Raw genomic sequence first — 27,507 nt, 5'->3', positions numbered from 1 at the left:
AGAAAAAGTACTCAATGCCGCCGAAAAATAAACATGTAATTTTGTTTAAAAATCGTAATTAAAAAAGTTAGACATTCAAGGCGATATTAATTCAAATAATCTTTTTATCTCGTCTAAGTCTTAAGGCCGATTTACATTATCTTAGTGTTTAGGAGAGTGCTTTAGTACAACTTGAAAGGCAAGTTCTTTAGCGTAGCGTTTACTAAAGCAAGTAGCGTTTACATGTTTCAACTAAAGTACTATCCTAAAGCACTCTCCTAAACACTAAGATAATGTAAATCGGCCATTAAACCATGCTACTGCCTTTTTTAATTCTGGCAATAAAAGTAGAATTTCAACTATGATTCTCAATGGCCTCTTTAATTTGAGAACCCCGTTCCGTTTTTGTTTCCCCTCTGGCCCCGCAGCCGTCAGTGTAGTGTATCGTTCGCAGCAAGAGAAAAATTGAAATTGTGTTGCTATCGCTGGCTTAATTACTTTAATTCCCTTCACAAGTAAGTGTAGAATATTAAATATTGAGTGATATCTTATTTGTGAAAGTATAAAGTGTATTTGTTTATTCTTTATTGCAATTAGTTGTGACTGTGACGCATAAAAGGAGTGCCTCTTAAAGCAGCCATTTTGCCCGAGCCGGCTACACGATATTGCGGTGCGGTTAACTACATTCTAAATTTTTGTTACAAAAGTAAAGATTGTTTAAAATTTGTGTGCACTAGTTGTTTCTTTTGAAAGAAACAAACAATATATTTTATTTTATTAATGGAACAATCGCTTATATTAATAACGCTTCAAACTGCCAAGTAAAGGACACAGGTGCATGGTATTTTCTTTTATCGTTTTGTTTTAGAATTCTTTCCACTAAAGTTTCTTTTTTAATCGACATTATGTTATGTTAAGTGGTTAGTGTTAAGAGTTTTTTTTCTGTTAATTTTTTTTTATAGTGAACTAAGCAAGTGCGTCGTAATTTTACCTTGGGTCTTGGTCACGCCGTTATCTCTATTAATTATAATTAATGTCATTATGAACTTGGTTTTGAGATTCGACATTTAACTTGGCTTTAATGCTATCGTTATTGTTAATAAAAATAATTTATCCATTAAGAACCTTCCTTATCTCATGAGGTAGGCACGTGCGTATTGGTAACTTAAAAAGGTCACGATACCATAAGATCTTTTCTCTTCTCAGATCTAGGAGGTTTTTAATATGAAAAGTGATTATATCGGCTTAATCATTATCCTGCAAACGGTTAAACATTTAATTCTATGACTCACCTTAAGTTATTCCTTGAAGCTCAGGATGGTGGCTAGATATATTTAGAACATGGTTTTATTTATTACCTCAGTATTTGAACAAGAAAAAAGTCATGATCTAATAATATTAATCATTAGGCATAGCATGTTAGGCTATTTCAATTACTTAGATATTTTTGTATCTTTTTTTTTTAATTTTTCTTTAATCAAATGTTTAAATATCTGTTCCGATTCCCTGGCTATATTATTATTAATTATTTTTATTGAGATTACAATAGAAAGTTTGAAAGGTTGGATAATGTATGTTGACTAAGGCTTTAATATTTTGCCTTTGGATACCTATTTTCATAAATGTTGATGTAGTTTTTGATACAGTATGTAGTTATTTGATTTCTAAATCAATTTAAAGTTACAATCAGCTTCTGTATTGTAAAATATGTTACAGTGTTTATAAATAACCTGTATGAATTAAATCTTAATCCAACTTGACGACAATGTGATAATTTCTATTAAATTTCAATGTACATTATAATTGACTCTTGTAGTCATTCCCTAAAGATGAGAAGATAAAGTTTTGACTTAGTAATAAAAATGCCATCTCATTAAGTAGTCTTTTCGCATTATTATAAACAATTATTGTTGTATAAAATTTCACAAAGGCTCCATTAAAACAATTAAATCTAGAATATGTTTAGTGCCACACCCACTTTCTGGAATATTGTCCTGATGTCTGAGTTTAATTCAAATATAAGACAATACCAAAAAATTTAAATGTAATAATCTGAGTAGGATTTATCAGTGTGTCAGTAATAAATTTGAAAATAGCTCTAAAGCCAATTATGACTGGTACCTTAGCAACAGGGTATTGAACAGAAAGCAGCATATAATATAGTAGATAAGGGTAGTTAGGAGGTAGGCGCCGGGTAGTCGGGAGGGCGCGGTGCAAGCGGGGTGGGGGTGGAGGGGTGTGCAAGCGTCGCGCTAGTCGTATTTCGTCTGGAGTGTTATCCCGGGTCGGCGGATCAATACCGTTGGCGCAGTGGCGTTAACGGAACGGCGGCCCGGCGACGGCGCGTGCCTCCGACGGCCGAGTCTGTGAGATGCTGTCATACCGAACGGACGCCGCGTCGATGTCGCGATTGGCGTGAGGGTTGCTCTCTGAGCTACGTTGAATTTATACATTGCGCGAGTGCGCCTGTGAGCCTGTCCAAGGTGCGCCGTCTTTCATGATGACTCATTTACCCAATTGGATTCACTTGGTGAAAGTGACGCCTTAACGATTAGTCTTTCTGAGGAATTCTTTAACGCGCATTCATCGATTTGCTTTAATAGCATCCACTTATATAACAAATTGATTACAGGGGCATCAGTAATATAGTCGTCACACACATCATTCACAATGTCCGTCGACAAGGAGGAACTGGTGCAACGCGCCAAGCTGGCGGAGCAGGCTGAGCGATACGACGACATGGCGGCCGCGATGAAAGAAGTCACTGAGACCGGCGTCGAGCTCAGCAACGAAGAAAGAAACCTCCTCTCCGTCGCTTACAAAAATGTTGTGGGTGCCCGGCGATCCTCATGGCGAGTTATATCCTCAATCGAACAGAAAACCGAAGGTTCCGAAAGAAAACAACAGATGGCAAAAGAATATAGGGTAAAAGTAGAAAAGGAGCTCAGAGAAATCTGCTATGATGTATTGGTAAGTGAAATGACTATCATTTCTCTTCCAGATACTGATCTACATCCCGCAGTCTACGGATATTACACATTTTAAGTGAATTAACGTTTGATGTCAGCTTTTGCGTTCCTACGCCAATGACGTCATCTTATTTACTTGCCAATTTAATTTATGATGCAATCATGGCACTGGCAGTCATGGTGTAAATTTGCATATTTTTTTATGAAATTTAATGGAATAGATTGTGGGTGGGTGGTCGACGAGCAGGTCGTAGGGCAGGGTGGGGCGCGGAGGGGTGCCCGGGCGGGGCGGCGTGACGTAGTGCGCCGCGTCACTGCGCGCGCCTGCTCGCCTGGTCCGCGCTTGCTTCGTTCGTTGCCCTTATCCTTCTAGTTTATTTTATTGACTTCTATCCTTGCCCACCTTATCATTTTACTATTTTAGAAGAATGCGACTCAATGATTGGCAGTTTGTTTATGATTGTTCTTATTAATCTAAAAGAATGTTGGCATGGATTAAGTTAGTCAAACGTTAATATGTATTTTAGAAAACTTCTCTCTCTCAACAAAGTACATATTATAATTTTTACTCCTTGTTTTTAGTCAGTGTATTGAAACTCAATTCAAATTTCTTTTGTTGCAGGGTTTACTTGACAAACACCTTATTCCTAAAGCTAGTAATCCAGAAAGTAAAGTATTTTACCTTAAAATGAAAGGAGACTACTACAGGTACCTCGCAGAAGTGGCCACAGGAGAAACCAGAAATTGTATGTTTATTGTTGCAACTATAAAAATATTATTACCTTATTTTAATAACTAGTTTTAAGAATTAAAAAAGTATAAAAAGCTTTATTTACAAATTCAATTTGGACCATATATTATATAAATTTGATGTAATAACTTTCAATTACAGCTGTTGTAGAGGATTCACAGAAAGCATACCAGGATGCTTTCGAAATCAGCAAGGCCAAAATGCAACCCACACATCCGATCAGGCTGGGTTTGGCGTTAAATTTCTCAGTTTTCTACTATGAGATATTAAATTCACCAGACAAAGCGTGTCATCTCGCCAAACAGGTCATTATTTGCGTCAGTTGGTAAACTCAGTGCTGGCTGGCGCGAGAGTCGGGCTCAGTCGGTAATGTGTCTGCTTGTCCGCAGCCGTAGTCGAGGACTCGCAGAAGGCCTACCAGGAGGCCTTCGACATCGCCAAGGCCAAAATGCAACCGACACACCCCATCAGGCTCGGTCTCGCCCTCAACTTTTCCGTATTCTATTACGAGATTATCAACTCCCCAGCGCGGGCGTGCCACTTAGCCAAACAGGTTCAAAACGATGCGATCGTGTCGAGAGTGCGATTACATAACTCATCCCACTAATAACTTACAAGACTAGTGTTGCATGACTCGATTTTATCATTGGCAAATAAACTAATACTGCCCCGGCATGGCCCCAAGCGATTAACCAATAACCCTCGACCCAGCCAGCACCAGGGTTAACTAGTACCTTAGTTCTAATTTGCTGTTTTAATATTGATATAAAATCCTGAATTATTTTGAGTGTACTCTCTTTCGGCCACGTGGATAAAACGTATGTGCGTTGCAGGCATTCGACGACGCGATCGCAGAGCTGGACACGCTTAACGAGGACTCGTACAAGGACTCGACACTGATCATGCAATTGCTGCGAGACAACCTGACGCTGTGGACGTCGGACACGCAGGGCGACGGCGACGAGCCCGCCGAAGGCGGCGACAACTAAGGCGCTTCGCCCTCCATTCTCCTCCCATCGGTGTTTTGTACGAGTAACATTCGAGGACGCCGGCCCCCGCGAGTCGTCGCTTGTAAATGTTCACGTGTTCGCAGCGGACCTTCTCGATCCGTCTCAAATTAAATGTTGTGTCATCTTTGACGGTTTTGTATTTCTGTATTTACACTGGATTACAGATATCGAGCTGACCTGATGAATATAAATATTTATAACTTAAGTTATTAAAATTACGGTTTCTTAAGTTAAAAGTGTTTTCCTTTAAGTGTAACGAGCAGCCCGGTCGGCCCCCGATAACATTCCTTTCGCCGCATGTCCGCAGTGAAATGAAGAAATCATGATGGTGAATGTTTAAAATTATGCAATTAGTTATTTAAAAAAATTGTTAAATTACGCCCAATAACCCGATGAAATTAGATTTTCATAATAATATAAATCGCAACTGTACATAATGGCTGTATTTTGGGCACAAAAAAGTAGTTAGTGTCAACGCGGTTTGCGTTTTCTTCGACCATTAAAGAATTAACCAAAGGTATACGTTATGTATTATGACATTAACCATTTTGTTGTGCCCGTCACTAAGCATTCTGAATTTTCAGGCATTTATTAGCAAAATAGATTTATGATGGAACAAATATTGTAACATTTCTGCTGCATTTTATCAGCCATTAATTAATCTATTATATTTTTCATGTTTTCACCAATAAACTTTTGTATTAAATACAATTTTTAGTTTTAGAAATCAATATTGAAAATAAACAGCCACCTTATTAACCCCTAAAAGATTTTTAACTATTTAATTAACATTCGTCATTTTCTTCGTCTTAGTTCCTCACAAAGGGTATTGGGATATAATTTGCCATTTCGATAATTTTCGATTGGTAGGAGTAGAGGTTATATGTGCTTCAGATCAGACCTAGTACTTAAGTGTTTTGCTAAGGGAAAATATAAAACTTGCTGCAATGGCTATTAAAAAATCGCAAAAAGCAACAGAAATAAGTGAAATGAAACTGATTTATATGATAAAATACATTGTATTATTTTATTTACTGTTTACACATGATAATAACATGTATGAATTTCCACTACGGTTTCTAGCCCGAGTCTATACTAGCTACATATGAGGTCTCGTACGTAAAACAACTTACTAATTTCTAACTCTTCTATGAGTTTGATTATTACAATGGTCTATAACCAGGGCTCCTGTGGTCTACTCCCAGCTAAACAAGAAGACTATGAATGAGTCGCCAGGATTTATTTGTATTTATTAAATCTTCTATACATTACATTTTTAAGAATCAGATTGCAGAAAGCTATAGATTTTTAATTAGGTTACTTCGTTATGTTACATTTCTAGGCTTTGATTTAGTTTATTTAGTAGTAACAAAATAATGTCTTTAGTTTTTAAGTTTAACGTATCTACGGGTTCCATATAAAAAAAATAGATTACCTAGATTTTTTAATAAAAATATTTAAATGTGATTAGATGATGGACTCGATCTAATTAATCCTTTTCTATTCTCAAATAACTGATTCGCTTAAATAATATCTAGAACGAAAAAAAATGTTAATAATTCTATTACAAAGACTTTTTTTAAATTAACGCTTTTTCCAAAACAAAGGTCAAAGTTGGAACTTTTTCCGACATCAAATTACTCGTGACAAAAAATACATAGCTAACATCTACTGTTTTCTAATACAGAGCTAATAGGATCCGCCAAAAAGTTTCAATAGACAATATAAATTATAACAAAGCATCAAGTCTTCTAAGCGATTATATTATATATTAAGTAGATATATAACATGGTAGATAGGTATACGAAAGCTTTTTGAAAAACGCGCCACTTATTTGTAGGATTAAAGAATCTGTATTAATAACTTACTGCCTAAAAGGTCTATGAAACGGACGTAAAAACGCGTTAGACTATTTGGTCAGGTTTAAATTGGTAGAATACCTAGTGACCTTTTATTCTTTGACTCAAAACGGGACATGTTTAAATTAGGTCAAATAAGTAGTCAATGAAAAAAAAATTAAAAGTTATTTATTTAGAAAAAGTTGGCATAATTTTTACGAATCACAAAATATTACCTATGTTTTGTTACCCAAAATGTTTAGTTATATTTATCAGAAGAACAAATTTGTTTTAATATAGCAGGCGACGATTTCAAATAAGAATGAAACTTTTGGCACGTTATTTTATATTCTGCTAACTTCGCGCGCTTTCTGAAAACGGGACAATTTTGCGCCCCACAGTTCATTTCGGGGACACCGGGACTCGTAATTGGAAAAAGGGACAGTCCCGTTCAAAACGTGACGTTTGGTCACGTTAGGCATACCCCACGTTTAAACCATTTTTTTCAGGACAACATATTCTCACAGGAAAATATAACAATTATACTTCTACAACATTTCCTGAATACAATGAAAACTTATTTCTAATTCTAGGTATCAGTGTAATACACAGTAGGGGTTTTAATAATATTGACACTAAATATACGCTGCTACACATTAAATTAATCGTTAAAAATATGTTGTTCTCGTTTTTGAGTCTATCACTATAGTTATTTGAATATATTTCATATACACAAAGGAGGGAGCGTGGTGAACACATTATGAAATAGACTAAAATTAAACTTAAGGAATATTTTAAAGCCGACACCGATTCTTTATCATTCTTTCGAAAATGCTTCGAACTTAATTTAAATCCCACCAAAACACCAGCGACAGACATTATAAAGGTAGGTATAAAAAAGTTAAAAATTGCTAACATAGAATAGATGTTAAATCTGTGGCCTGAATCTACTAAGCCACAAACAATTATATCATGGTCAAGTGGTACAGTAGTAGATAATGCAAATTCAGGAATGCAGAGCGACCCACTTAAAAACCATATAAAAAGTGATGGGGGTATTATAGGAACTTTGGTATTAGTTGTAAGTCTATAATCGACATTCATAGTGCGGGTTGGAGTTGATGTATCACTGTTCGCCACAAGGCTGTGCCGTGAAGACCTCGATTCATCATCTATAATAGTACTCCGCTTATTCTGAGTCGCGACTTTTTCTTCGAGATTAATGGTCGCTAATGTGTGTAGTGCAATAGCAACGACCAAATAAAGTGATGCTGTTGAAGCGAATACGCCGAGTCCTCGAAATGTTACACAGGTGCTTTTACCGAAGTCCCAGGTTTTTGCATTTGTAGTCCAAATTTCTGGTCCAATGGAAGCACTGAGTAGCACAAAGTCAGCCACAATGAGTTGGAGAATAAGACAGTATAAACCTGGAAAGGGAAATCTTACTTTGAATGTTATGTTTAAATTGAAGTAGGTACCTACCATAGCTACGAGACTTCTGTCAGGTTTCACCAACGATTCCTAACGTTAAAGTAAAACGGGCATTCACCTTAAATTTTATCTTCGTATTTATTTATTATTTTTAAACAGCGAAATCCAAACCACAAGTAATCTATAAAAATATAGTAAACCGATATAGAGAAAAAGATCTTGAAGAAGAAAAATCTCTACACTAATAATATTATAAATAAGAATAATGTGTAATGTGAATTGCACCTATTTACTTTGTTTTCAAGTTGGTGATGATATATTTCTATCAATTAACAATAGCTTACCCATTTAGTATATGTACTAAAAATCTCAGATATTCTGTAGTAGCTAATTGAGTTATCGAAAATAAAAACTTTCCCGCGGAAAATATGCGATGAAACTCGCAACTATACGTTACTTAGCTACGTTTACTTACTATAGGTACGTTTACGTTTCTCTAATTAATAATGTCGAATAAAATATCTTCATCAGATAGATATTATAAATTATACATATTGAATATAGGCACAGTATCAAAATACGTAATGTTCCAAATATGTAGAATATTGCATGATTTAGGAAGTTCATAACATACCGTTTCTTGTCCGTTTGATTATCGCGGCAACTAGCGCACATTGTAGAAGAGCTGCAGCGCCAGCGACGCACGCAATAAATATCACAATGACAAGCGGAGAGAACAGCGGGGCAGGCGGAGTAGCGGACCCGTATTCGAGCATGGCGTCGATCGCTCGGGAACGCACCGGGATCAATGACTCGCTGCGTCACTTGCCGTCGTCCCTTGTTTTTTTGCTACAAGTGAATCACCAATGTTGGAACATGTGCACATAAGGCACGAATATCGTTTAACCGGCTTTATTACTCTTTTAATTAAAACGCGTACTCAATCTATTTCGTTATGAAACTATACTGAAGGAGTTAGCTTGACAGGTTGGTATAAAATGAAGAAGATGTGCAAATTAATAAGCATATTTGCATTATTATTCAGGACTCGTATCCTACCTGCCAATATCGTGAGGACGTTACTCAGTGTGCAAAGTTACGGTTCTTTTACAACCACGACTATAAATGAATATATATACAAAGAAAGAGGTAGGTAAGTATTTAAAAACAATGATGAAATTCCATAACATAAAAACCCCTAATAAACGATAAGGAGTAAGGTAATTTTAACTACGCCCTTTACAAATGTTATACCTAATCTAATTATGAGAACACTCTGTTATAAACTATGTAATAGTATAAAAGAAAAAACTGTCTTACCTTTGTATCTGTTTACATTTTACTTTGTTCTTACAATATAACGTCTAGGCAAATTAGACTAGCAAGTATTTAGCATTGGTACCTAATACTTAGAAAACGTAACGACATTTGTACAAAAATATTGGAAATAAGAGAACAATAATAAAAGAAAAAAGGTACCTATTATACGTAAGCTCTGGGAACAGAAATTATGAAAGAACAAAGTACTTATTTTGTATGTTCCCGTGCCTACTTAAAACGGACGATGAGACAGACTTGATAGAAAAGGGTTTCTTTTTTACATTGGTTGTATTCAGTTGATCATTGGTGTGAAGTGAAGAATAAAAAAATTGATAACAAGTTATGTAAAGTGTTGCAATTAAATTAAGATATCATTTTTAATCATTTCAGGAAATTGCAACTCAAAAGGGTTATTGTCCATTACAAAGTCTAGACAGACCTACGTAGACTACTTACTGTAATAATTTATAGTACGTATTAAACTATTATTGCAGTAGTTAATAAAGTTGTTGTTTTGCATTTATTAATCGAGATTAAACACAGTTAGGCTGATTTTTCAGTAACTCTCTTAATTATTTTGTTTAAGTTTACGATAAGTGAACAAATATTTTATATAAATATTGATATAATGTGTAAAGATGTAATCTATACCTATAGACGTAAATTTCTGTTAGCAATCAGTTATTTTTACATTCCCTATTTGCGTACTCACCAAGACATATTGTGAGTTATATTACATTCATTATATTACCACTGCTTAAGCTTTTGCAGTTTAAAAGTAAAAAGTATTGCTTTAGGTTCCAAATTCAAGAAAAGAAACTTAATAAGCTAGAGCGAACTATTATTAAAGGTTTTACTGAAACTTCCAACTTCTTATACCTTTTGTACTTAATAGATGGAACCATCCCAAGGAATTTATTACCCACCAACATGAACAATGCGGGCTTTTTCTTGAAAATGCTAATTAGTTTGTACCTATTTAGATAATAAAGAAATTATTTTGAAAAAGTATACATTTAAATAGTATATTCTTTTTTACGGCAGTAAATTTAAATTTAAAAATCTGAATGTTTTAATTTTATTTACTTAGTTTTTCCAAACTAATTTACTAAAAAAAATTATACATTCTACTGGACTGAATTTTTTATTAGATATCGATTCTATCCCATTTTTAATGGATACAGCCGATTGATGGATGAAATGATTGATGACGCGCTATAATGCTCCTAAGGGGACCGCCCGAGTGTAGGCGGTGACATGACAGCCAAAAATCTGCACTTTCCTTCCACTTTCTCTCAGAGGTGCGAAAGGTTTTCTGGGGGCACGCGGTGGTTATTCCGTCTTTCGGTAGCAAGTGAGGCAGTGTTTGCGTTCTAATCTAAAACAGTAACGACCCCTTGTCAGTGCAACGTTCGCGTTACCGATATTCAAAGTACCTGCATCTTTCGCGCTTATAAAGAAGAGCCCGTGAAGTTTCCGTTAACTTTAAAGACGCCGTCAAAGTGAAATGTTACAGAGCGATGGCTTTTCAAATTAAAACAGTGATAGTTATATTGTTTTTCGCGCTACACACCGGCACGCCTGCGCATTTTTCCGTAAGTATGCGAGCGCTTGGGCGGGCGGCGCTTTTATATTTTAATATTTTATATTAATTTTTATTGCCCTAATATTTATTAATAAGTATAATTGTTGATTTGAACAATTATACTTTTTACAAAATAACAACAACAGTAAAAACATGATAATTATTAATGCGTACCTAAACGAAAAAGTAATTCCATTTTTAATTTATTCATGGTTAAACACAGACCATATATATTAAGTTCTCGTGGTAAATTTAATTTGTGTGGCCTTTTATTTTGTATTATGAATTAAAAACGGAAACGGAATGTATCAACTTAGCTTTAATCTATTTCCAAGGATCATAATGAAATTTAAATTTACCATCTTTATAACAAAAATAATAAAAGCCCAAAATAATAAATAGTAGTCATAATATTTATATTTAAAATTAACACGGTTAAAACGTTCACTGTCATTCTTAAATTCTTAAAACCAAAATAACGGTTAAGTAAGAGTTAACATGTCAACACGTTTGTTCGAAAAACAATGTGTAACATAAGTAAATAATATAAAAACCGTTAAAATGATGAGTAACTTTTGTAATACATTCATTATATGAATTCCGAAGTACCTGAAAAACGTTTACATTGGCATAAATTCGACATAAGTAATTCTAAACTCTTTTTTACTGACGGAGTCTTTATTTTGGTTAAAAAATAAAAGGAAAAGAAGAGAGAACATTTCGAAAAAAATTGGCATCGTTTAAAATTTTTTATTGTATAATATTACGTGCAACTTACCTTGCATAAATATGAATTCTACTATCATCTTTCAATTACGGGAATAGCAATCGGCTAAAAAGGTAAGTTATACGTATATAATATATATCCAGACTATTTTCTATCTTCTTGCCAAATTTTCTCCTTTAGTCGTTCTGGCATAATTGTCTTACAAATATTCATCGATTCAACATATGTATAGTACGTATTAGTAGGTTCTATTTCCACCAAAACATCGGCGAATGTTGTCTCCTTAAGCTTTATGTAAGTACAGAAATAAAAAAACCTTCAGAAGCCTCTTCTGACCCGGTCAAGGCACAAAGCATATTTATAGAATTGTCTAGGCATTAATTTCAAAGGGCTATTACTTTCGCTTAATTTGTTGGCGACGAAGACGACATTTATTTAATATTATGACAAAGTAAACTAATATCAAATATACTGTATTTAGAACCATGCTTATAAATTTTTAGTATGTAGGTATGTACAGAACAAACAAACCTTTGTTACAGTTTAAATCTGTTAAGCACATGTGTGGGTTTATCCATTAAATTACCTTGATATGTGATGATAATATGTTATTTGACTTCTGAACTATTGACTTTTAAATTACTATTAATATATATATATATATATTATATATTGCATATGAATCAAAAGTGAAACCTACCTATATTTCCCTTTACCTATTATTTATAGTCTATAATATCTCTATCTTTAAGGATAAGATATCTTGTATTTCGACGATCTGTTTCTTCTGTGGCAAGTATGAAAATAATTATCGATCTTTGATTACATAAAATTATTGATAATGTAACACAATTAAAGTCAAAATTACTTTCACCTCGATTCGCGTAACCATTTAAACCTATAATTTTATTTTGGCAATTACATTACATAAGACGATGCGGCACTATGGCTTTGTACTGAATCACGTACTATCGTTACACAAGCGTTAACAGCACGTAGTTTTCAATCGAATTGCTATGATTCACTGTCCCGTTTTATTTCTACGACGCGATAGCAGATTCTCGTCATTGAGATCGATTTGATTAACTTTGATACAGAACTAAGAATTAGTATACGAAACATCGCATTTGAGGTTTTTAAATTCACTTGCCTCTTAATAGAAAAACAAATAAACTTTCCCTTTTAGTTGGCTCTGAAGCGCTAATACATCAATGCCGTGTTCGTCTGGTGACAATTTCGTTTTCACTAACCTCTTTATTATTTTAATGATATGTGAACTAGTTAAATATACCGTCACATTACACCTACAGCCCCTTTTTATTAAATCTTCGTTTTGTGTTTATTTATATACTCCGTACACGAGGAGAACATCCGTGTGCTTGCGTAAAAACTTCGCTGGAACTTTCGCAGGAATTCTAACTAAAACCCTATGAACTAGACTAGATACAACCCTTTGACTTTAGAACAGTCAAATAATAATTATCAAAGGTTACAGTAATAATATTTAGATGTAATTCTTTTGCACGAATATGAAGCCTTATAATTTATAAAAAAACACCAGTCCCTTAGGACATGGGTATAAATAGTTTTTTTTTTTGCAAAAATTCAAGTGTAGAGTTCGAGTTGTTTTTATAATGTTACAATGGCCAATTCTTACTATGAAATTAAGTAGCTGGGTCACTTTCATTAGATAAACATTCACATGCACAAAACGCGATTTCAAATACAATTATCGCTAATAAGTTGACCTTGTTCGATTTTAAGAAACTTTAAGCTCGATCTTGATACCTACATTGATTGTTGTGGAAAGTATTGTTGTATGAGTAATCTTTTAGCATGTTGTACTTCAGATGAGTGGTTAAATATAAGTGGGTTTACTTATTAAAAAGCAGTTAAGAAAGTGCGCCATTTAATACGTGACATAGTTTGATTTTATTCTAAAATACATGTTCATATTTTTACTTTCAAATAAATAAATAAGAATATATCAATATATCTTACATATAAATTGTACTAAGAAAGCGTTTAAAATATACACCATTGACAGCATCGTGTTCTTTTTATTCTTTGTCTATGGTAAAATTTGGTTTTATATAAAAGAATTATATAAAAATGAGGTAAATTGATTAGTTTTAATTTTAATGTAACTCAGCAGGTCAGCGGTTCGAACTCCGGTTAAACAAAAACGTTTCGGTTTAGAAGCATATCTCATTTCCTGTACTGATTGGGCCGTACTGCATTTATTCTAAGCGTTTTATAAATGCAATCAACATATTTAACATTTATGTTGTTAAATTTTTACAGAAACCGTTATATGGATGGTGGTTGGAAAACTTAGTATCTATCGGGACGGAGGCTGTGGACAAAGATGTTCAAGTTGTTTATTTGCCAAAGCTTGTGCCCAGGGAGGCGCTATCGTCCGAATCAAAACAGGACGATGTTCCTTTTTCCTACAGTTTCAATGCTTTTGGAAGGTTTGTAAATAATTATTAAACAGACAAAGACATGACTTCGGTTTAAAAAAACTAAAATCTTATTATTAATACGAAGTAAATGTCACTTCAATTATTGTGCTTCCGGTTGACTTTTCACCACGACATAAGAAACACATTTTTTATATTGAGATTTATATGAACCTGCGCGCGAATATAGTCTTACAAATAGGCAAAGAAAGGCAGTTGAAATGCACATTTTAGTAGATTAGATTTCTAGAGAATAGGATTAATGTGTGTTTTCCACGAGTTTTTAATAATGTTGCAGAGATTTCGATTTGCAATTGGTGCCAAATAGACGCTTGCTAGCACCGCAGTTCCGTGTGTGGTCTGAAAAAGGGGAAGAAGAACCTCTATCCGATGTAGACGCTAGCTGCCACTATCTTCACGCAGGAACCGACTCTGTTGCTGCCTTCTCCGCTTGTAAAGACCATGCGCTGGTAAAATTTGTCAATTAATGTCAACCATGCTTTCTTTTCATGCTTGTACCGAACACAATATAGCAAGAAAAATATGCTATATCGTGTTCGATGATTTGTGTTTAGATATATCAGATGTAATAAATATGTCCACATAAAATTACACAAATGTACTTCAAATCTAAAATATATTGATTAATTGGTTGTAGACAAGTCAATATGAGCCTTATAATAAGTACTTACTTCTGTTAGAAATTTCTATGCTATTCTTGAAATAACATACGTTAACACATTCTCTCGACTTTGTTTTAAAATCAATAAAGGCTGGCTGTAATTATCATTTTGATTTCCAGACATGTACTTTTGCCTGAATTCAAATGTTAGGAGTATATCGGCAGCGTTTTTTTAAACTATGTATGACTGCAGTATTAAGGTGATACAACAGTTCTCAGAGTTCCATAGTTGATTAATTTTATTTTTATCTATACAGAAAGGTTATTCAGCCGTATAATTTTATGCCATCATCTAGAGGCATAGTTATAATGAAAGACTTGGACTGGAATGTGACTGACACTCATTTTGTGTCTTTCCTTTTAGCACGGCCTTATCGTAACGGACAATTCCACATATGAGGTACGTCCTTTGCCACGCGGGGGGCGGGCGGAAATGAAGCAAGGCCGCGCTGCTCACATCATCCGGCGAGCCGCGCCGCCACCGCTGACTCATAACGACGCCAGACCATTACGCCACGGCCCGCGGAGACCACGTGTCTACCCGTCAAAGCCTGCCCCCTCATCCTACACTATTGAAATTGCCCTATTCCTCGACGAGTCGGCGTATAAGATCTTTCATCCGTACCTCAACCACAATGAAGGCGAACTTCGTGATATGCTGTTGGCTTATATTAACGGCGTAAGTATACCTATTGGATTTTATGATAAAGTTCCAGACACACTGATGCTGTTTAGTTTATTTTAGAAAGCATCAGAGACAATATTTTTTTACTACGATATCAAAAAGATTGAGACTTTTTGACTTTTTGATTTAAAAAATATTTTAACCGAAATCCCGCTTAAGTCGTAAGTACGAGATAAAAGATAGCATTTATCAAATTCACTTTGATGCTTATAATTTTATCAAATTAGATTTTCGTCGTCGCATCTCAAACAAAGAGCGTATTAACATTCGCTATTATCAAACATAAAGCAAGATTTTTTTCCTGGTTTATATATTTGTTTAAGTTGCTGTGATTATTATTCTTGATTCGTTTTTCATTATGAAATTCAAATTTAACGGTACGTATTCAGATAAATAGTAGGTTTTGTCCACAGTGTGACACAGACCTTACCTTAGCAATTTACTTTGTTGAGTCTAATAAGTTATCTCCATGGCACAATGAAGAGGATAATGAATTCGATGTCTGGATTACAAACAACATTTATCATAAATATTTGTCAGCCTCGGACATTCATATTTCGTAGGCTTATTAAACTACACACAACGCGACGGCTCCTGTCTTCGTATGTGAGGAATTCCATTTGTTATGCATTATTATAAATATTTGTAAAAATTATTGCCAAAGAAGGCGTTGCATTATTATATTACTTTAAATCTCAATACCATTATATAAATGTTACAGGTGCAAGCTCTCTACCATCACCCGTCGCTGGGAACCCGAATTCAGCTTTCGTTGGTGCGGCTGACGCTACTTCGCTCTCAGCCAAGTGGACTACCACCCCATGCAGAGAGAGGCCGGCTTCTTGACTCCTTCTGTGCTTACCAACGGTCACTCAACGTAGAAGATGATGACGACCCTCAACATTGGGATATGGCTCTGCTCTTGTCAGGGTAATTGCTACATTTTTAACTTTTAATAGAAATTTACTTAAGATTCAACACATCAATACACAAGAAAACATTCTCTGATTTCGATAAAAATATGTATTTTTTTTTATTATTTTAAGATTACGTTTTAAAATTTATTTAAGCTGCAACTTTAACACAATATTGTGTCTTGTATTTATGGTTTGACAGAAGACTGCCTTGCAATTCTGTAACTCACTTTTCGAACTCACACAACGGTTTTCACAGCGGCGGTCGCGCTCAAATCAGTTGTAAAGCAGTCATTTTACGATTTGGCATTCTGATAAACAATAAACTACAAGCTCCCTCCTTATCGAGTTCGAAAAGTGAGTTACAGAATCGCAAGGCTGTTCACAAGGTGAGTAATAAGTGTCCGTAGTCCACCGAAATAGCTTTCATAGAAAGTGTAGTTTGTTCGTAGTAAAATGTTAGTGTTCTGATAAAAGAACTTGATATATTTCAGATTGGACTTCTACTCCGAGGAAGGCGGTCGACGCAATGGCGTAACCATGGGCCTAGCACCTGTCGGCGGCGTTTGTCTGCCCGCCCATGCTTGTGTAGTATCAGAATTCGGCACCACAGACACTCTGGGCAGACCCTATCCATCAGCCGGCTTCACATCCGTCTACATTCTAGCTCATGAAATAGGACACAAGTCTGTTTGAAATTGTTATAACGCTCACAACTAATACTTATAATTAATATATTTTAAGTTACTATTTATTAAGATACTAATTATTTATTTGAGCTATTTTAAACGCTTTTCACCCACAGTTTGACGGGGTCAGGTAATATAAAGAGTAGGTTTTTTCAATGGTATAGACCTTATAACATGAATTTACTTTGGTTATTTTACTTTTTAAACGTTTCCTACAAATAGGTTTTGATATACAAAAAAAAACCTATAAGTACTAAAATTATTAAACGTAAGTACTTACATCGTTTACAAAAACTGGTTATTCGTTTATACTATAAATAATAACCCAGTAACATATAGCAGATATTATGATATATTTTTTCCATTATATACAATACATTAATACATTCCAGTCTGGGCATGCATCACGATGGATCAGGAAACTCGTGCGCAAGGGACGGTTTCATAATGTCTCCATCTCGTGGAACTAACGGAGAGGCAACATGGTCACACTGCAGCGCACGCGTCGCGGCTGATTTGCAGTGAGTGTCCTGTGACTATCGAAATAGATTATTGAAAAAGAAGATCTGGCCTATTATGCTTGTCTTCAATGGTTGATATCCGTTATATGCTGATGCAAATAGTCGCACATCATTGTATATCGTCATGTAGATAATTCTGGAAAAAAGAATTTAAAAGTCAGCCTATAAAAAATTCTATAACAAATTTTCAGTCTTCTCCAATTAAAACTTGTTGTATGAGGGGAATCCATTACGAAACTGTTATTTCACAGATGGGCGACATGTCTTTTTGATGGTGATGATGATTTGGACACCCCGAAGGAACTTCAGCATAGCAGATTTGGGGGCTATCCCGGTATGAGTTGGGGTGCCAAGAAACAATGTGAGGTACAATTATTAGATCATTATCTTCTATTTAACTACTATAATTAACTACATTAAATAGGCTTTGTGGTAAAAAGTATCACATAGTCCGTGCTGCTGTTACGTTCTAGTTCTAATTACTTATTATTAATAAGTACCATTGTTTTTTAGCTCGAACTGCGTGTGAAACATACGTATAAATGTGAAATCACCTGGAGTAGATACTACTGTAATTTTGGTGTTTGTTCCAAGTCTAAAACTAGCTTTTTGTAACAATGGCTTAAACGAATATCAACTCCATTAGTATAACAACTTTCTTTCTCTCATGTATTATTGTTTAGTAATATATATTATAGGTACTACTGAGAGACAAGGACGCATCTCCAGTAGATAGTGGCAGCGGTATCTGCGCTCAACTCACCTGCAGGACTCCGCATCGTGCTGGGTTTTATTACTCTGGGCCTGCTCTGCCAGGGACCTCTTGTGGTCATGGAAAGGTTTATTCAAGAATATTTTTTTAACTGTTTTGATATTTGTAAAGCCGCTTGAGGGCGATGGCCTATATACAAAGCAAATTTATCATAATTAATTTAATGAATAATTTTGAGGTCGTTTACATGCATAAAAGAAGCAAATACTCGTTCATTATATTTGTATTTTTGAAGTAGCGTAAACAACGAGACAAGAAGACGCAAATAAGTTGTAGTTTAAAATAATAACAATCTCACTTTTAAGCTTAAACAATAGTATGTCATTCAAGTTCAATTATTGTTTTTATAATTTCAATCACATATACAAAAGTTATCATTGTTAAAGCGAGAAATGTGAGGGCTTGGCGGCCAAATTAAGTAAAATTCGAATCGAAGAGGATCCTTGAACTTTGTACCGATTGCAGTTATTAAATCCAAACGCACAATTTTTTTTTTGAAAACTTTACATGTGTCAGATAGATGCAAAAATTAGGTGCATGTTTTATTAATTTTACCTTTATTAATCAAGCATAACCAATAATATTAAAATAAGTATTTAAGAGATTTTATCTACAAAAAAACTAAAAGATAAACAAAAACGTTTAAACTAAAATATCGTTACTAAATATATAATTATATTACCATTCCTCAGTGGTGTGACGGCGGTACTTGTATGCTAGTGGATCCATCATACAAACCAACCGAGACGCCATCTAGTGGCACTAGCTGGAGTGTATGGACTTCTGGAGAGTGTAAGTCGGGGTGCACATACAAAGGCCGTGGATCAAAGGAGCGAAGGAGATCCTGTCCTGCTGCAGCTAGCTGTGAAGGTGCTTCGTATGACGTCGCACTATGTGAAGACACTAAGGTAAAATCTATTAAAAAAATAACAACCACTTATTCCGTATTTTATTAGAAATTAGTTTGTTATTTGGTCGATCCGTATGTTGACCGAAATATAAGTAGATTCGATTCCCGAGGAAATAATAAATGTACACGAACGAACACCATACCTACGTCGAAGCAAAGGCGTTACTATCAGCTGCATTGCTAGATCTAGCAATATGTGCAAATCAATTTCTAGTAATTATAGAAGGTCTTGAACTGACTTACTTGACGTTAAAGTTGTTAATTAAAGCTAAAATACCTGTCTAATGCGCCTGTTTATAGGTTTGCGGTAAGAAAACTCGAGTCAGTGCAAACGAGTTAGCTGCCAGAAAGTGTACAGAATATGCTTCAATGGTTCCAACGTTGGATTCACGCGGCGGCGGCCTTCAGGCCCCACATGACCCCAGTGAGTTTGTGTTTCCTTATAAGACTAAGGTTATAACTCTGAAACAAATTAAACCATAACTTACATATCTTCGAGGTATTCACAAATAATTATGCGTTTGCGTCTGAGTATAGCATGAGTTAGACGAATATTAAACGCCACGAAAAAATTGTATGAAAAACTTATCTGCATGAGTATACTACATAATAATCTAATGAAGAGCTATTTAATAAGTTTCAGACCCTTTCCTTTAGTACAAGTATGCTTTGGAGTGACCAGCTATCGTAATTTAAAATTGTATTGGTCACGTGATGATTTCTATAGAAATTTGTCGTCGTCATTCTTTTCGCTAAGTAAGTTCTTTTGCCCAGGACTCACAAGTTTTATAAAACAAGAGCTCGTACCTTATATGACCTTATACGAACATAGGCCAAGTACTTAAAATGTATGGCAAGATACAATGTACGTAAGATTAATAGACTTACTTATCTAACATTTGATGAGCATTCACAATGTCTCAGAGTCGTGCTGTAACATTGTCTGCTTCATAAACAATAAACCAATGTCTAAATACAATATTAAAAAGGGTGCTTCATGACTTTGTTAGATTATTTTTGTCTTTCCTTATCTGGAAAGGAAAGATCGGAAATGAAAAAGAAACTATGAGTAAGCATTACCGATTTCGCTGATAAGGATTATAGCATAAACAAAACGATTTTTTGTTTACTATGACTCAATAAAAAATATTTCACAGAAAGCGTTTGGAATTTTTTGAATAATGGAAAGTAATTGATTCGATTGGGCATATGATAAACTAAAATTTTATAATATGAATCATAACATTTTAATATTGCGATATAATTTCCCTCCACGGGGAAGTGGAGTTCCCCGATTACTTCAGTTTTATACTGAATTAATTATGTTTGCCTTAAGCCTTACTAGAGGGCGCAGAATTCAATATCTCTGCTTGTTTGTTTTAGCTCGTATGTGGATGGGATGTGCAATATTCTGTAGACGATCTGTTGGAGGTGGCTTTTACGCCCCACGTGTGGAACTGAATGACGCCGGCCTGGACCCTTACTTTCCTGACGGCACTTGGTGTCATTACGATGGTTCCACTAACTATTACTGTCTACAGCATCATTGCTTACCGGAGGTTTGTATGATATTTCACATTATTGACATTTTAATGGGTCAGAACACAATTTATAAATATATAGTTAGTTCCTATGAAAATACAAATAAAGAAATATCTATACAAAGATAATATCATAAAAAAAAATCATATAACCCTCAGTGTTAAAATTTTAGTGTGTATAAAATATTCACTGATATACTTAGTACCTAAAAAAACTGCGTTTCGTAGAAAATAATGACTATAGAACTTATTTATTACCATAGTACTGATTCTGAGAACATATCAGCCGTTTGCTTCATGATGTACGAATATTAGAAGTTAAAACAATAATGTCACGAGGCTGACTTGATAACACTTACTTCATAGCTTAAGTGTATTAGTTTTTAAATACTTTTATGTTCACAACCGGGCAATTTTGCTGTAGAAAATGAAATATTTTATACAATGCAGAGATACGGCTGTCAATTTTTTTTAATAAAAATCACGTCACATTTGTTAGGTGGTTTTAAATTTTAAATTTGCTATCACTATGTAGGTGCCTCGACAACGTAAGTGTTACCTAATAAACGTATTTACTCTTTTGGAAAAAGATTCATTACATTACAATAATAATTTTGAAAAGTAATATATTACATTTTCTTAAGAACCTGCTCTCTATGAAATATCATTAACATAATGTTTGCGTTGACACAATATTGTTTTTACTTAGTGGAGGTTTCGCGGAAAATAAAGTTTTAGTGAAGGTGCCTTAGCATAATGTCATATTGTGTTTAGTTATAAACGGCAAATAATCTTTATGTGACCATCCTAAGCTTATTGTTTGTCAATACGGGTGACGGGCGTCATCTCACGTGCTTGAGTTAAATAAAACTGTTAAACCATACTGACTGATAAGAGACGTACAATGTACATATTGCATTTATTATATAACTGAATTTTCATTTATATGTTTTAAAACAATACCTAAGATTGGAATTCTATAGATGATATAGTTGAAAAACATATGTTGTATAAATGTTTTGCTTAAAACTTTTATACACATTATAGGACTAATATAGTGGCTATTATTAGTAGCCTAGTGGTTTCAGCATGCTACTCTCATCCCTGAGTTCGTAGGTTCTAACCCCGGCTGTGCACCAATGGAATTTCTTTCTATGTGCGCATTTAACATTCGCTCGGACGGTGAAGGAAAACATCGTGAGGAGACCGACATGTCCCAGATCCAAAATGTCGACGACGTGTGTCAGGCACTGGAAGCTGCCTACTTGCCTATTAGATTGAAAAATGATCATGAAACAGATTCAGAAATCTGAGTCCCAGACCTAAAGAGGTTGTACCGGTTGTATGGTGTCTGAAGATATTCGCCACCTTCAAGGCTTTATTTTTTCGGACAGTAAAGTCTAGTCGCGTTTTATACTGGTCTGATTTGTAACTTTACATTAACCATGTTAATATGATATGTGTTCCGTAGATAATTATGACATTATTTCAACTTTTAAATAAAACAATTATTTAATCAACTTTCAGCGCGTGGCTATCAATAAACATGTATTAGTAAAGTACTACTAAAGGACGGAATTTTTATGAATGTACGAAAGGACCGCGTTTATTACAATACACTTTATTATCCTTAACATGTACACAAATATTAGAATAATAGTTTATTATTTGTGAGTTGGTGACAGGAAACTAAATTAACTAATTACTACGTTGTTAAATACCCAAGTGATGAAGCTGTAGACGTCATGGAACTCAAGGGTTATTTATACAACAAACAGCATGCTTTATGATGTCTCTATGCGTCACCTTAAGATACGTACTAATATTATACTGAAAATTGTTAAGTAATTTGTCAAGATTATTCGGGCCGTTTGATGTTTGCACAAGGTTGATAAATTATGCTCGTCATCTTAGCGCAGTCGACTAATTATGTGCTTAATAAACAATAACCATACCCATGTTAAGAGATAAGTAAGTACAAATATTTTTAAAGCGTGAAGACTGACGTGCATTGTTGGCTTGGCCAAAAAACACGTCTAATTTATAATGTTGTGTAAATTATGAATGTCAAGAGACGAATTTATCTTGATTAAGTAGATCTACTTATCCCATTTTTGGAAATTATTTTTGCTCAAAATCAATTTATATATTTTTCCATTCACTGTCATTTTTAACCTCCTTCAAAAAACTTTAATTAAAACCCACGTTGATGCCCGCCTTCCATTGCGAGCGGAACGGACCCATTACGGACTCCGCTATACTAGCTTTTCTTGGATATTACCCTCAATTTATAGGGGGTCATTTAAGTAAACTTTTGTATATGTTATCAATTCTTTATAAATAAATGAATAGCCATATCAGTGATCACTTCTTAGATCAGTTTTCTCGAATTATTCTATATTGCAATTTATGAAAATAAAACTTAGACTAAGACTTACTTTAACTTACACCGTACTTAAGTAAAGTATATATGAATGTATTACGCTTTTTCAGAACTTTAAAATGACAGCACAGTATCACATTTGGGAGCTACCAAGCGAAGATGTTGGTGGTCCATTTAACGCTAGAGCCAGGGCTGTTTCTGACGATGAAGACTACCTCGCAGCATTACGTTCTTACCTGTCAGTGGATGATAAGGGTACGCCGTACGCTCGCGCAGCAATACCGCCGCAAATGCCTGAAGACCCAGAAGATAACTGGGAAGTGATAGATTACGTAGATATACCGAAAAATGATACAAAGTCACCTTAAAACGGCATCTTAGCAAAGCCTAGAATACACGCGTAATGCATTTTGTCTTCTCTTTAAAGTAGGGAAAAAATACATAGCGTAACTTCAAGAATGCGTCCTTGAAGTTTGTTTTTAAATTAGCTTATACGCCTTAAAGGCATTACAGTATTAATATAAGCTCTATATTTATATGGTACATAAAATATAGAGATTTACCTAACGGAGCTATCTAAAACAATCTACAAAACGTGAGCATTTATTAGGATTAAGTTCGTAGACAAGTAATTTACGACGTACATCGGTATAGTTTTATAATTTTTAGTTTATTGCACAAATTCTGTATAACTTATATTTTGCATAATATTTGAAAATTTTTAATGTATTTTATTATATCTAGGTTATTATAGGGGTATGAATTATTTTATTACAATGGATTCTAGTCAAATAAACTATAATTAAATGAAATAATTAAGTTTGAAGATAATTTGCGCGTTTATCGGCTTTCTAAATACACTTATCAAATATTTAATGTCTACAAATAAATGTAATTAATAGATTGTGTTGTTTTACTGCCACCTTTGAACCTATAATTAAAGATTTGAACATTAATTTTCGGCAGTGGTATTTTTCCGCGTTTAGATGGTCACTGAAACAAATGAAGATATCTGTCTGCTCTATGCCTATTACTGGGCCTGCCTCATATGAACACATTTTTTATAGATTTTTGGTAATTTAAGAAAATCATTTGTACACGATTTTTGGTAATATGTATATTTATTCTTAACATCCGTCTGTAGATCACGAGAACAGTGATTGACAGATGACGGCTATCAAAAGATACGTGACGATCAGTTTAACTTTAACATGTTAAACACTAAAATTTATGTGTCACTAACTGCGATTATTCTCGCTACTCAAATAAGTATTACAATTCAAGTCATAAGGCTTGCAAATTTATGCAATAGCTCTTAAAGACTGTCCATCTTTGAATTTTTCGACAATTTATTTGAATATGTAATACATTATGTATTCTAAGATGGTTTTAAATATTTATTTTTGTTTAAACAGCCCTGCGATTATGTAACTCACTTTTCGAACTCACACAGCGGATTTGGCATCGACGGTCGCTCTCAAATCAGTCGTGAAGCAGTCATTTTATGATTTGGCATTCTGAAAAGGTGGGAGCTTGTAGTTTATTGATTATTAGAATGCCAAATCATAAAATGACGACTGATTTGAGAGCGACCGCCGATGCGAAAACCGCTGTGTGAGTTCGAAAAGTGAGTTACAGAATCGCAGGGCTGATATAATCCATTCGATTTTAGAAACCTACTCTACATTATTGCAGACACGATTTCGTCTCAAAGAGACTTTCTGTTTGTTCCAAGAAATATAAAAATTCTCTTAATCGTATATTTGTCACCTTTATATTAATGTTTTTATAGTCTCTATATTGACACAAAGTTACATATAGACTCAATATTTCTGTATTACTTTGACTGAGTTTTTTACAGATAAAAATTATTGCCTTGCTGGAATTAAAGCTTTTATTAAATTTATATAATTATGAAATTTACCTACAGTTTTTAATTAAGTTAAAGAACGTACACTAACATTGTATTTTAATTTACAGTGTTCGAATTTTATTATAAACTTAGTCACACTATTGTTCCTAAACCGTAACAAAGTAGCCATCAGTCACCACTCTGTCCTCGTACATTGCCTTCAGAATAATAAAAAACACAATAATTAAGAGGCATCATTTAATTAAACTAATTATAATAAACATTTCGATACCTGCGATTTTTTTACATTATGCTAATATATTAATGATCATATTTTTATAGAATAACTTTTTTTATAATCACTAAGTGTTTTTAAATAATTCATAATAATCATAATAATTTATCTGCAAGAATATGGTATAAAAATCTTATGGTTGTACAATCTAAACTCCGCATATTCTGCCACATATAATGGCGTGCAAATTTATCTTACATAATTAAAAATTAGAATTTTACGTAGTAGTTATATTACAATCAAACCTTATGTGATTTTATAATCACATTATTTATTTTTTATATCCGCACAATCAGCCATATATAAATAGGCATGCATATGTCATAAATTTTTTGCAATGTCATATAATAAAAACATTAACATAATGTCATAATAATAGGTCAAGCTATTTATAATTAATTGTTGTCAAACTTATAGGCCAAATATTCGCCCACGCTATAAAAGTACCCTGACTTGAAAAACCTTATCACCTTCCCTTTAAACTTCCCCGAAAACATTTCATGGCAGCGATCTATAACTTCTAGGATGGTGATTAAATATTCTTATAGCCATGGCGTAACAATTTTTGGAATATAGCGCGGTGCAACATGCAGGCACCCGCAGCCGTGTTGGATCCCTCGGTATATACAAGCAAGTTTATTTGTATGTATTAAATAGTTTTGGATGCTTCTCGACAGTCATAACTGCTTCAAAGATATACAAACTTGGTACTGTCAGAATACCGAGTTCGTGGAAAATTGGTCTAATTTTTTTCTGAGTAATAAAAACTTTACTCACATCTACCGAATTTCCCCATAAAAGGACACCATAGGGCAGAACTGAGGCAACATAGCCGTGATAAGCAATAATTGCTGCGTGTTTTAAAGCCACTTTGCGAGTTCGACTCAAAGCAAAGACAAATTTATTAAGGCGCGTGCATATCGTTAAAATGTGTTGTTTCCAATTAAGATTTTGGTCTAGTGTCATGCCTAGAAACTTGGTTGATACAACTTCTTCAATTGACTCGTTTTTATAATTGATTTTGAGGTTATTGGGTCTGCAATTATTATAATTCCGAAATTGTATTAAATTGTTTTTTTTTACATTTACACTTAAATTATTAATTTCAAAGTTATAGGTCTGTAGTTTCTAATATCGTCTGTATTATCCTTTTTAAACATAGATTTAACTATTGATAATTTTAAAGAACTGGGAAAAATACCCTGTGTGAAAGATAAATTTATGAGATGGGTAAGGATACTTGCTAGTTGTTGTGAGGAGAATTTTAACACTTCTGTTGTTATTGAGTCATAACCTGCTGCTTTAGTATTATTAAGATTATTTATAGCTTTGAAAACTTCGTCACATGAACAAGGAGTTATAAATAAGGATGGGCTTATAATTATATGGATGAAATTGTAATTAATTTAAAAGTTTTCCTTGTTCATTTCCCATGGTACTCGTAACAGCACTAAAGAATTAAAGCTCGAAGTTTAAAAAAATGGACTCAACGCGCATATTAAGTTAAATTTACACACAATAGATATTGTGTGTGCGAATATTGTATTCATTATGTTTAAAACGTCGTAGTAACGTCAAAATTACTTTTCAACAGCACTCGTCTGTTTAATGTTAGCCATTTTCATTTTCAAAAGAAATAAATCACTCACATCCGCTAGGAGACGATCATTTTGTACATAGACAATTTACCGCCATTACTTTTGAGCAAGTATTTAAAATTCTCTTTTAGTTGTGCCCACTGTTTTTAATTTTAAACGAATTATAAAAACAAAACATCTTACTGGTGTTGAATATGATAATTTTCAAGTATTATCTGTCAAATTAAGTATTTAGTCAAATGTACAATTAATTAGCACAGAATACAACTACTCCCTAGGTGTCGGCCATACAAACCAAGTAAATATTGTTTATGTAGAAGTTGGTACAAACAACAGTCTTTATTCGATCCCTGCACTAATTCATCGGCCTTCAGCTGACGGGAGACCATTTTTAGCACGATTGATAGCAGCTACATAGTTGGATGTACCCAGTGAATGACCGTGCCCCTCGTCATTTTCACGTCACGTCTGCGTTCACTAATCAATCTGTCGTTTATATTTACTATTGTTTACAGTTTTATTTACATTTTATAATCTACAAATACCTATCTATCTATCTATCAAACTGAGCCCCCAAATCTGCCAAAAAAAGT

General features: G+C 34.1%; 3 protein-coding genes and 1 long non-coding RNA gene across 8 annotated transcripts; 2 read left to right on the top strand and 2 right to left on the bottom strand.

The window, feature by feature from the left end:
- Window positions 1-338: 338 nt before the first annotated feature.
- Window positions 339-4,938, top strand: LOC125053634 (14-3-3 protein zeta). Of its 5 annotated transcripts, none has more exons than XM_047655114.1 (5): window positions 339-494; window positions 2,612-2,949; window positions 3,571-3,694; window positions 4,089-4,252; window positions 4,533-4,938. In XM_047655114.1, the coding sequence occupies exons 2-5, from the start codon at window positions 2,650-2,652 to the stop codon at window positions 4,686-4,688; spliced, it is 744 nt and encodes a 247-aa protein (XP_047511070.1). In that variant the 5' UTR covers window positions 339-494; window positions 2,612-2,649; the 3' UTR covers window positions 4,689-4,938. The 5 variants fall into 5 exon arrangements, with proteins under 5 accessions (XP_047511070.1, XP_047511040.1, XP_047511078.1 ...); XM_047655084.1 differs by lacking the exon at window positions 4,089-4,252 and adding an exon at window positions 3,841-4,004 and having other exon boundaries at window positions 340-494; XM_047655122.1 differs by lacking the exons at window positions 339-494; window positions 4,089-4,252 and adding exons at window positions 571-649; window positions 3,841-4,004.
- A 1,778-nt stretch (window positions 4,939-6,716) lies between these two features.
- Window positions 6,717-9,103, bottom strand: LOC125053625. The gene is made up of 2 exons (XM_047655072.1): window positions 8,613-9,103; window positions 6,717-7,974 (listed from the first exon to the last, which is right to left on the bottom strand). The coding sequence occupies exons 1-2, from the start codon at window positions 8,752-8,754 to the stop codon at window positions 7,088-7,090; spliced, it is 1,029 nt and encodes a 342-aa protein (XP_047511028.1). The 5' UTR covers window positions 8,755-9,103; the 3' UTR covers window positions 6,717-7,087.
- A 1,482-nt stretch (window positions 9,104-10,585) lies between these two features.
- LOC125053618 (A disintegrin and metalloproteinase with thrombospondin motifs 14-like) lies at window positions 10,586-23,941 on the top strand. The gene is made up of 13 exons (XM_047655059.1): window positions 10,586-10,893; window positions 13,915-14,084; window positions 14,371-14,542; window positions 15,119-15,433; window positions 16,161-16,369; window positions 16,848-17,039; window positions 17,435-17,563; window positions 17,815-17,929; window positions 18,262-18,402; window positions 19,028-19,243; window positions 19,546-19,669; window positions 20,629-20,804; window positions 23,280-23,941. Exons 1-13 carry the CDS (start codon window positions 10,819-10,821, stop codon window positions 23,535-23,537), a joined length of 2,292 nt encoding a protein of 763 aa, XP_047511015.1. The 5' UTR covers window positions 10,586-10,818; the 3' UTR covers window positions 23,538-23,941.
- Window positions 17,377-19,658, bottom strand: LOC125053655. The gene is made up of 4 exons (XR_007117602.1): window positions 19,523-19,658; window positions 19,018-19,238; window positions 18,327-18,464; window positions 17,377-17,578 (listed from the first exon to the last, which is right to left on the bottom strand). It is a non-coding gene; the product is annotated as an uncharacterized LOC125053655 (long non-coding RNA).
- Window positions 23,942-27,507: the final 3,566 nt, after the last annotated feature.

Source organism: Pieris napi, chromosome 1 (genome assembly GCF_905475465.1).
Source record: "Pieris napi chromosome 1, ilPieNapi1.2, whole genome shotgun sequence".
In the NCBI taxonomy this organism is placed as follows: Eukaryota; Metazoa; Arthropoda; class Insecta; order Lepidoptera; family Pieridae; genus Pieris; species Pieris napi.
This window is presented reverse-complemented; position numbering and strand designations above follow the sequence as displayed.